This window comes from Vombatus ursinus, unplaced genomic scaffold (assembly GCF_900497805.2).
Source record: "Vombatus ursinus unplaced genomic scaffold, bare-nosed wombat genome assembly UNPS02010193.1, whole genome shotgun sequence".
Taxonomy (NCBI): domain Eukaryota; kingdom Metazoa; phylum Chordata; class Mammalia; order Diprotodontia; family Vombatidae; genus Vombatus; species Vombatus ursinus.
In genome coordinates, this window is record NW_020949971.1 from 3,275,763 (window position 1) to 3,287,395 (window position 11,633).

Below are 11,633 nucleotides of genomic sequence, written 5' to 3' on the forward strand. Positions count from 1 at the left end.
CCATCGCTTACTTAGCACAGCACCTGGTGCATAAGGAGCACTAATAAGTGTTTTTTGAAATGCATTGACACGTCAAGTTCCACGTGGCAGATAAGCAATTCTTTTTTAAAAGACCTGAGACTCTTCACAAACTCTGAGCTCAGTATCTGTCAGCAGCATTATTAGCCACTAAAAAATTCAGTATCTTTTTTCCTTGAGGGGGGTGGTGTTCTGTGAAATATCCAAATGTGGGATTTCATGGGTTTGGGGTCCTCCTGGTGTGTCCTACACCTACCTGCATCAGCTACTCATGTTTAGCCTGTCCTCTTGAAGCATTTCCTATGTCACCCACAGAGTAGGGGCCTGCCCTTTGACTCTGGTCCCATAGCCGTTGGCATCTGAGACAGAACTGGAATCCACGTGTTCCTCACTCCCAGGCTAGCCTGCTGTCCCCGCTGTGTCTTGTCCAGTGCGCCACGGTGCGTGAACCCAGCACGCTGTAGCCCATGGGAGAGCATAGCCACGTGGTAGCTGTTGCTTGAACTGTTCTTCAGAGAGGAAAAGGACGGCCCTCGAGGCGTGGGAGCCAGCTGGGAACAAAGGCAAAGAGAGAGACGGAGGCCTCGTGTGTGAAGGCAGGGCAAGCCAGAAAGCCAGGGTGGGAAAGGCTTTAAAAACTCAACGGAAGAGTCTGTGCTTGATCCCGAAGGCAGTAGGGAACGCTAGCAGTGTCTTGAGATGAGAATGATGTTAGGATGGAGACTCGTTGAAGGAATTATGCAGGTGTCCCTGGAAGAAGAGACAGCCCCACAGGGTCGGCATGCAGGCTGCGCAGAGGCCAATGCGCGGCTGATGCCGGGAACAGCTTCCTGAGCGTTTGGGCTGCCCACCGGCCTTCAGCCAGAGGCCCTGGCAGCTCCAGGCCTGGGATCCCGGGATCTCGGGGCCTTGGCTTCCCTCTGAACCACGCTGCCTTGCTAGGGAGTAGCTTCTGGAACTGATGCAGGGATCCACTTCTGTGCCCTTTGGAAAGCTTCTTCATGCCCGAGTCCACAGTACCGGCCATTCCTCCCAGGCTGGTGAAGCATCACCTTCTCTTGGCACTCACCGTCTCCCAAGTCTTTCTGCGGAAGAGACAGGAGATGGGGCACAAGCTGGGCCCTTGGAATGAATCTTTTTGAGAAAGGGAGTGGGGACAAGCATCCCTGGAGGGAGGTGGCGGCAGCGTAGACCCATGCTCTTCTGCATCTGTTCTCCACGCAAGTGGCTCAGATGCTGAACGCTGTCTTCCAGCCAGCTCCGTAGTCCTCTCTTGGACAGCTCTTCAGATGACGAGTCATGGAATAGTTAAGGGATATTTAGTCATTCTCAGTTCACTTGGTTGTACTTTTTTTTCTTTTTCAAATGATTTCGGAAAGCATTATGATTGTTCATTATTATGACTCTCTCATAATGAACAGGAATCCTCGAAATACCAAGTGCTTCCAGGTGGTGAAAGATGAATTGATTCCATTTCCTTTGGTCTGAACACTAGAACTGTAGTTGTTTGTGAAATTATTTCTGTGGTGATTTTCAAGGAGCCTGTGTTATTTCTTTTTTAATGAAAGGCCCTTTGAGAAGAAAATAGATAGGAGAGAACATAAGAGATGCTTTATTTTAATGCTTTTCCAGATGAATGCGCTGGACACACTTGGTCAGACGGCTTTGCACAGAGCGGCCTTGGCAGGCCACTTGCAAACTTGCCGCCTCCTGCTGAGTTATGGCTCTGACCCCTCCATCATCTCCCTCCAAGGTTTTACAGCTGCCCAGATGGGAAATGAAGCCGTGCAGCAGATTCTAAGTGGTGAGTCCCAGGAGATGTTTTTAGCTCTCCCACCCTCGTTTGTGCTACCAATGTCCACCACACTGATGCCGTTGGATGGTAATGGGGGCCATGAGTGTCTCCCACTTTCATTTGGCTTTCCACTTCTCTTTATTGCCATCTTTAATACCAGGGAAGTAAACAGTGTGATAAATCTTATCAGCAAGCGAAAGGATGAAGAACATCTTCAGTTTAAAAAAAGAAAGTTAATGTGGGAATATTCTACAAGGTGATACAAAGTGTATGTTTGAAACTGTCAGTGGAGAAACAGTAGAAGTATTCCCATTAAAATCAGTAAAGAAAATCTTAGCAGAAAGATTTTGTGAGTGGGGAGGGAGACTCATTACCAGATTTTTAGTTTAAAAATTACATTTTTAGGGGGCAGGTAGGTGGCTCAGTGGATAGAGCACCGGCCCTGAAGTCAGGAGAACCTGAGTTCACATCCGGCCTCAGACCAAACACTTGACACTTAATAGCTATGTGACATTGGGCAAGTCACATAACCCCAACTGCCTAAAAACAAAACCAAAAAAAAAAAATTAAATTTTTACACCACCACAACTCTGAAAGACCCTGTGCTGAATTGTAGAGAAGTTGTCGTTTGCATCTGTAGAGGTCTTCCTGGCCTTGAGGCCCACATTGGAGCGGCCACGTGCCACTATCTTAAAAGTACTGAAGAAATCTATGGGGATCATTGTCACGCTCAGAACCACACACCCCCCTCCCCTGAGCCCTCCAACATGCCTGTGCTACGCATCTGTTTGGGTAGGTACACGCACGCGCACCGTGATGTCTGTGTACTTTTCCCTCTCAATATTAACTTGAAAACAGACAGCAGAGCTCTTGTACATTAGTGAGGATGGGATCAGAACAAGGTCACCCTTGCACCCTAGAGATAGGAAGCTATCAGTCTGTATCTTCCTTTTCCCAGGCATCGCTAAAACCAGGTTTGTTTGTGCCAGCATCCTTCAGGCCTTGTATTTGACCCACTCCCCCATGCCTTTGATAGCAGTTGATCAATAACAGATTATCAGTTTATCATCTCAATCTAATGGATCGGGACGTAGTTCTACATAGAACTATCTAATCAAATACCCTTGGCCGTCAGCTGAGCTCCTCATGAGCTTGAGAAGTCAGAGCCATGTGAGAATGCTGTATGTTTATGTACATGCACTGACTCATGCGCATCCCATCTTCTTTGATATGCATTGGTGAAAGGCACACCTGGAAGTATTATACTAGGGCCGAGACCCCTGGAAACTCAGACGAGGGGCATTCTCAGCATTCTGACTTTGTCATTTCAGATCAGGTGACACGCTCAGACATTGTCAGCTTGTACTGACATTTTGCTCATCACTGCTGCAAGGGAATCCTTATGTTCCTCCCTTCCTCGTTGATTCTCTGTCACATGCCGCCCTTCCCTTCGGCTCTCTTCTCCTCCTTCTCCCTCCCCTTTGAAAAAGAAGTCATTCCTTCCGAACCCTCCACTTCTCTCTATCTACACATTCCTAGAAGTTGTCCCTCCTTTGTTATTCCTTTGCTCCAGGCACTGATGGTGGGCCCTTCTCGCCAGCCACTCTCCATCTCTATTTCATTCTGCTCACCTCTGCTGTGCTCTCTAGAACCATGCGCAAGTCCGCGGCCCTGCCCTCCTCCCAAGCCTCTCTTCACAGCCAAACCCTTAGAAAAAGCTGTCTTTGGTTGCCTCTCAGCCCTCTGCATCTGTCCTTCAGACCTCACCACTCACCTGAAGCTTCTCTCTTTAGAGTCGTCAGTCATCTCTTTGTTGCCAGATGTTTCATGTTTTTTCAGTCGGTGTACTCCTCTATCTCCCCAGAATTTGCCACTGTTGACCCCCACCCCACCCCCTTTCCTTCTGGAGACTCATTTCTTCTCTCTGCATTTGACACCACTGTCTCCTAGTCGTCTTCGTCCTGTCTGACCATCCCTCAGCCTCCTCTGTTGGATCATCGTTTGTACCGTGCCTCTAATTGTGAGCGCCCCCCAGTACTTGGTCCAGGGTTCTCTCCTCTCTATATTTTCCTCCCTTGATGACTTAATCAATTCTCATGGATCTAATTTCCTTTATGAATGTCACTCCCGGTGTCTGTATGTCTAGCCCCAGTCTTGCATCACCAGCCACTTATTAGACATTATATGTCCCATAGGCATTTTTAACTCAACTCATTGTTATCTCCCTAAGGCCACCTCCTGCTCTGCCTGTGGCACCACTAAAACTATTATTGTATCAATCCCTTAATAAAAATCCTAAAGGTATTTTTCTAAAGCCGTAGTCTGACCATGTCACACACCTGCTCAGCAATCTTCTGTGGCTCCCTACTCCTTTTAGGATGAATCAGTCGGCCGACATTTACTCTTCACTGAGTACATGTGCGCCGCTGGCCTATGTTCTCGTGGGGGAGGTAACAACCTTACAGGCTGCATTGCCACGTCATCTGCCATCCGTGGTCCACACCTTTGTGTGGATGGATGTATGTCCCTCCAGGCTCCAGAGGGATGGCCCTCTGCAGCCTGCCCCTCCAGCTGCCAGCCTGCCAAATGTATCTAAAACAGACCTGAGTGTCTTTGCTCCTAAAGCCACCCCTTCTCCACACTTGCCTGTTCCTGTGGGGTTCAGCCCCATTTACCTAGACCCACCCAGACTAACGACCTGTGAGAATTGTCGGTTCTTACGGCTCTCCAGCTTTGTCTGTCTTACACTCACGTGCCCCGCCCCAGCTTGGTCAGTGCCACCTCCTCAGCGTCTCTCCTTCCAAATGCGGGCCCTCACCCCTCTCATCTGGACTGTTGGCTAGAGTGCTAGCCTCTCTTTCCAGGCAGATCATGTCTGACTGCCCTCCTACATTCCCAGCTCTGACCGAATGGGCCTTCTTCCTCCTTCCCAGACACGATGCTGCACCTCCTGCCTCCCTGTGCCACAGCGCCGGAGGCCTGCTCTTCCTGTTCCTCTCACCTTCCTGGAATCTCCTCCAATGCCAACACCTTGCAACTGTCTTCCCTGAATTCTTTCACATCATAGTGCCCTCATCCCCCCTCCAGTTGTTGCTGATTAATTCTTAAAAATACGTTCTGTATTTACTTACCTGTGAACAGGTGTCTTTCTTCCAATACTCCATGAGCACCTTGGGGGCAGACTGTCTCACTTCTGCATTCCTCTCCCTGGCACCAAACAGTGCCGGCCCATCACTGGCTATGGTTAGCAGGGATTTCTCTGCTTTATCATTGAATAATTTAAAAATGAATGCTGGGTCAGGAGTTATAAAATAAATCACTAGGAAATGTGAAAAATGTCTCCAAGGTTGAGTGACAGATCAGTCAGAACTTCTGTGAAGATGTTCCTGGCCAAACAGTGTGTTACAAGTGTAACCTTGAACAGTCATGAGGCCACATCCAGGAGAGCCCAGAGCGGAGGTGAGATTGTAGAGAAAAGAACGGTGTCTGTGGAATGGTGGGAAAACAAGGCCCTGCTCGGGCCTGGGCCACCACTCTCAAGGTGGCCATAGGTGTTGTGACTTACCAAACAGGGTGCTAGAATGTCTGTGTCTCTGGCACCCTCCATGGCCCTTCTTCTCTCGGTGTTCCTTATCTCCAACTCGTCCCAATCTGTTTTACAGAAAGTACACCTGTACGCACTTCCGATGTTGACTACCGGCTCCTAGAGGCGTCCAAAGCAGGAGACTTGGAAACTGTGAAGGTAAGGAGGGAGAGGCCCTGGCAGCTCGCTCCTGCAAGGCACCACAGAGCATGCTGTAGCCATTTAGCGTTGCTCGGCGCCATGACCTCCCAGCCCCTGTGTCGTTCTCTGCCCTCCTTTCTCAGAGAGTTCGGTGCTGGGCTCCAGTCCATGCTCCCTGGCCACACAGGGAACTTCATCTTCAAACACCCAGATCCCGTAGCCTCCTCCCTCGCTGCACCTGGCGAGAAGGAGGAGTCACCCACAACCCTCCTGTGCCTGTCTTTCATCCCCTCCAAGGACCTCCAGCTCCTCCACTCCTCCGTGCTCTCCCAGGCTTTCACTCCTGCTCTGATGACTTCACTTGACTTCCTTCCCAGTCGGAAGGCTAGAGTGAATCAGTTCAGTGTTCCATCATGCTCTGCCCTTGCCCTGCTGTTGCTCATTTCTTGGCAAACACCAGTACTAGAGGAAGTCATAAGACCCTGCTGATTGGATTCCCAACAAATTGGTTGTCTGATATTCCATCAAGAACAGAAGCCTCAAACGTGTGGCCTACAACACTCCCAAGTGTGGCTTGAATTAGATTAAATTGTAATTGGGAATGATTTTACAAAATTAATAAAAATGCAGTAAAACATAGTGAATATTACATGGTACAACTAAGTCCGTATGTGCCCTCGAGGGATCCTTAGGTACAGATCATTTCTCTTTGAATTGTTTCTGACCTAGGACGTCTCTGAATATTTTGACTCTTCTCTTTTGGTTTACTCTCACATCCCCCAGTGGCTATTCCAAACCTCATGCCGTCTCCCTAAGCTTCCCACTCTGCCGCTTTGTCCTGCCCTCTCAGCAGAAGACTTCGTGTCCCACTTTGCTGAGAAAATCTCTCCCCCCTCTAAAGTTCTCTAGATCTCAGAACCCCTTAGCATCAGCCCCTAGTCTCTGTTTATGCCGGCCTCTGATGAAGAAACAGCCTTTCTCCTTGGGAGAATTTAATCCAAATTTCTTTTTTATTTTTAACATACTTTTCTTTTTAAATTTTGGGTTCCAAAATCTCTCCTTCCCACCCCCTCTTCCGCTACCCACTTTGAAGGCAAGCAAAATGATACGTGTGAAATCATGCAAGACATGTTTCCATATTGGCCATATCACCCCCCCTTCCCCCCCCCCAAAAAAAAGAGGAAACAGAAGTGAGAAAATTTTACTTCTATTTGCCCTCAGCATTTTTCAGTTCTCTCTCTGGAGGTGGATAACGTTTTTTTCATCATTAGTCCTTTGAAATTGTCTTAGATCATTGTATTGATCAGAATTGCCAAGTCTTTCACAATTGATCATCATTACAACATTGCTGTTACTGTGCACCGTGATCTCCTGGTTCTTCTCACCTCACTTTGCATCAGTTCATAATAGGTCTTTACCATGGTTTGGTTTTTTTTTTTCCTGAAACCTCACCTCCTCATCTTTTCTTATTTGTTGTTGTTGAGTTGTTTCAGTTATGTCTGACTCTTTTGACCCCATTTAGAGTTTTCTTGGCAAAGATCCTGGAATGGCTTGCCATTTCCTTCTCTAACTCATTTACAGATGAGGCAACTGAGGCAAACAGGGTGATATGACTTGCCCAGAATCACACAGCTAGTGAGTGTCTGAAGTTGGATTTACACTTAGAGCCTCCTGATTCCAGGGCCAGCGCTCTATTTACTTTGCCACTTAGCTGCTCCTAACAGTATATTATTTTTCCTCATCCCCTCCAGTGTTTATTATTTCTAATAGATGTGAGGTGGTTCCTCAGAGTTGTTCTAATTTGCGTTTCTCTAATGAACAGTGATTTGGAGCATTTTTTTATATGATTGTAGATAGCTTTGATTTCTTCTGAAAACTGCCCGTTCGTATCCTTTGACTATCAATTGGGGAATTTCTTTTTTTTTTTTAATTTGACTCAGTTCCCTATATATTTGAGAAATGAGCCCTGTATCAGAGAAACTTGCTATAAAAAAAATTTGGTATTATTTTATTGTCTATGGTATCTTCGAGCCAAGTGTAGTTTTCCTAATTATCTTTTTACATTAGGTCTTTTATTTTATTTTTTTTTGCTTTTGCATTGTCTGAGATCATGATTGCTACCCCTGTTTTTTAATTCTACTAAAGCATAATGAATTATGCTCTAGCCCTTTATTTTAACTTTGTGTGTTTCTTTCTGTTTAAAGTGTGTTTCTGGTAAACAACATATTGTTGGATTCTCATTTCTAATACGTTCTCCTGTCTCTTTCCATTTTATGGGTAAGTTCATCCCATTCACATTCATAGTTATGATTACTGTGGTTTTTCCCTCTGTCTTATTTTCTTCTGTTTATCCTTTTCTCTCTCTTTTTATCCTTTTTCTACTCAAAAATATGTTTTGCTTCTGACAACTGCCTCTCTCAATCCACCTTCCCTTTTATCATTCCCCCCTTCCCCAGCCCATATCTCTTATCCCATTCCCCTCCAGTTTCCTTATCGGTTAAGTCAGATTTCTATGTCCTGTTGAGTGTGTGTATATGTTCTTCCCTCTTTGAACCAATTCCAATGAAAATGGGGTTTAAATATGGCCTGCCACCTCTACCATTTCCCCCTCCACTATGAGAGCTCTTCCTTGCACACCTCTTTTGTTTGAAAAGAATTTCCCTATTCGACATCTCCCTCCCCCTTTCTCCCAGTGCATCCCTCATTCATACCCCTTAATTTTTTTTTTTTAAGATTATCCCACCATAATCAGCTAACTCTCCTGCTCTCTAACTCCCTAACTGCCCTAAGAAGTTCTCAGTAGTTATGTGTATCATCTTCCCATTTAGGAATTTAAACAGTTCAATTACATTGAGTCCCTTGTGATTGCTCTTTCATGTTTATCTTTTTGTGCTTCTCGTGAGTCTTGTCTTTGGAAGTCAGATTTTCTATTCAGCTCTGATCTTTTTATCAGGAATGTTTGAAAGTTCTCTCTTTTATTAAATGTCAGTTCTCTCCCTTGAAGGATTATATTCAGTTTTGCTTGGTAGGTAATTCTTGATTGCAATCCTAACTCCTTTACCTTCCAGCATATCATATTCTAAATCCTCTGCTCTTTTAATGTGGAAGTTGCCAAATCTCATGTGATCCTTATGTGAAATATGCTGTCCATTGTGGATCCACAATATTTGAATTGTTTTTTTTCTGGCCCCTTACGATAGTTTCTCCTTGACCTGTGATATATGACTATACTTCCACTGCCCCTCCAAAATTAACTGTTATTACGTATCTTTGCTCATCACAAAAAGTGCTCCTATAAAAATGTAGGTGTATATGGGGAACATTTTTCTTATTAATGGAATCTCTGGGTCAAAGGTTATGAAATATTTGGGCCACTTTATTTGCATAATTCCACATTGCTTTCCAGAGTAGTTGTACCAGTTCACAGTTCCACCAGCAATGCCTCAGCATGCCTGTCTTCCTACAATTCCTCCAATATTATAGCGTATATAATATAATATAGTAATACTGTCATTTTTGTCAGCTTTGTCAACACAGCATTCTTTCTTTTTAACATTATTGATTTTTGCTTCTGTTCTTCCAGGCTGTCTTTCGGTTCTATGCACTTGTATTGCCAATCAGTTATTCTCTAAAATTTGGCTATAATATTTCTGGCAGTTTTCATTTTAGGATCTCTTACAGGAAGTGAGCCATGGATTCTTTCAGTTTCTATTCTACCCTCTGGATCTAAGATATTGGGACAGTTTTTCTTTATAATTTCTTGAAATATGATATCTCGGCTCTTTTTTTGATCATGGCTTTCAGGTAGTTCAATAATTCTTAAATTATCTCTCCTAGATCTGTTTTCCAGGTGAATTGTTTTTCCAATGAGATATTTCACATTTTATACTATTTTTTTTTTTCATTTTTTTCAATTGTGTTTTATTGTTTCTTGATGTCTCATGGAGTCATTAGCTTCCATATGCCCAATTCTAATTTTTAAGGATTATTTTCCTACGTGAATTTTTGTACCTCCTTTTCCATTTGGCCAGTTCTGCTTTTTAAGGAGTTCTACTCTTCAGTGGATTTTTGTGCTTTTACTATTTGGCCAGTTCTGGTTTTTTAAGGTGTAATTTTCTTCAGTTTTGGGGGCGGGGGGAAGTGCTCTTTTACCAAGCTGTTAATTCTCTTTTCATAATTTTCTTGTATCTCATTCCTTTTCCCAATTTTTCCTATACCACTCTTATCTCTTCTCAAACTATTCCAGGAATTTTTGTTGGGCTTGTCTCCTCTCAGCAGTTTCCTTTAAGGGTTTGGTTGTAGCTTTTCACATTATTGTCTTCTGAGTTTGTGTCTTGGTCTTCCCTGCCAGTTTAGTAGCTTTTAATGGTCAAGTTCTTTTTTTTTGTTGTTTCCTCGTTTTTCCAGCCTACTTCTTAACTTTGAACTTTATGTTAAAGTTGGGCTCTGCTCACTTGGGGTTGGGGAGGCACTGTCCCAAGCTTCAGGATTTTTCATGCTTCTGTTTTCAAAGATAACTCAGGGGGTTTGCAAGTTTTCAGTGCTTCCAAGGTGATATGATCCTGGGAGGGGTGTGGTTACTGCTTTCCTGGTCTGTGCTCTGGTCTTTACCCAGGAAGGGCCCCTAGTCCCCTGCAGCTATAAGCACTGGCACTCCTCCTGGCCTTGGAACTGTGGCCAGGGCTTCTGCACTCCTGCATTCCTCTTGTCTTCGGTTGGGGGGGACTGACCACCCAGTGCCCTCCACACCCTGGAACTGTGACCCAGGACTTCATCTGGGCAATAGAGTTGCCAGTCAGTGCCAGCTGCATCCCTAGCCAGCAAATGGTTTCTTGTAATGTCTTTGTGACCTTTTATTGGTTTCTGCCATTCCGAAATTTGAATTGAGGCGTTATTTAAAGTCACTGCTTCCTGCCGTCTTGGCTTCCTCTTTCTGTGCTCTTGAGCCTTTTGCTCCTGTCTCCTCAGGAATATTGCCTCCACTATTATCCACTCCCTTTCTGTCGCCATCAGTTTTTCCCTGTCTGCATCCCTGCAGCCTGCAAAATCCCCGATTTTCCCCCATTCATAAAACCCTTCACTGGACCCTGCCATCCCCTCAAGCTTTTGGGCTGTAGCTGCCCTTCTTTTCTTAGCCCAACTTCTAGGAAAAGCTGTCGGCACTCATCATCACCTCCTCTTCCTCAGATCTCACAGCCCTTTGCAATCTGGCTTCAGTCCTCATTACCTCACAGAAACTCCTCTCAGTAGTTCTGTGTGCTCTCTTAATTACTAAAGTAAAAACAATGAAATAATAAAACCCTGGAAGAAAACAGGAGAAGCCAAAGCCCTGCTTCTCCCCAGAGTATTGCTTTTACCTCAGATCTGATTGTTTTTTCTCTTCATTTTCAGTCCAAATTTTCTCCCTGCTTCCAGCCTTTCCCCCACTCATTGAGGAAAGAAATAAGATACTCATTATACATTTGTTGTCATTCAAAACATTTCCATGTTAACCATGTTGCAAAAAAAGCAAGAAAAATAAAAAAAGGAAAAAATGCTTTAGTTTGCGCTCAGAATTCGTTAGTTCTCTCAGGAGGTGGGTAGCATCTTCCCTCGTGAGTCCTTCGGAATTGTCTTGGGTCATCGTAGTGATCCGAGTAGTTAAGTCTTTCGTTAATCATAGCTACAGTATTGCTGTCACTATGTATATTGTTCTCCTGGTTCTGCTCACTTCACTTTACATCAGTTCGTATAAGACACCCCAGGTTTTTCTGAAGCCATACCCTTCGTCATTTCTAACAGTATTATAGCACAAAACACTACAGTACGGTAGTATAATAGCACAGTAGTGTTCTGTCACAATCATGTGCAGAACTTGCTGTGTCATTCTGCAACTGACGGGCATCCCCTCAACTTCCAATTCTTGGCCACTACGAAAAGAGCTGGTATAAGGGGGCAGCTAGGTGGTGCAGTGGATAGAGCACCGGCCCTGGATTCAAGAGGACCTGAGTTTGAATCTGGGCTCAGACACATAACACTTATAGCTGTGTGACCCTGGGCAAGTCACTTAACCCCATTGCCTAACCCCCCCCCCCCCCCCCCCCCCCCCCCCCCCCC

The 11,633-nt window shown here is 45.0% G+C and overlaps 1 protein-coding gene across 1 annotated transcript in view; it reads left to right on the forward strand.

The window, feature by feature from the left end:
- The window catches only part of TNKS (tankyrase), a 206,647-nt gene that overhangs the window by 150,378 nt on the left and 44,636 nt on the right, over positions 1-11,633 (forward strand). The window contains exons 19-20 of the mRNA XM_027853697.1: positions 1,651-1,822; positions 5,476-5,555. Of these exons, the coding sequence (XP_027709498.1) occupies positions 1,651-1,822; positions 5,476-5,555 (252 nt within the window). The remainder of the gene's footprint in view (positions 1-1,650; positions 1,823-5,475; positions 5,556-11,633) is intronic.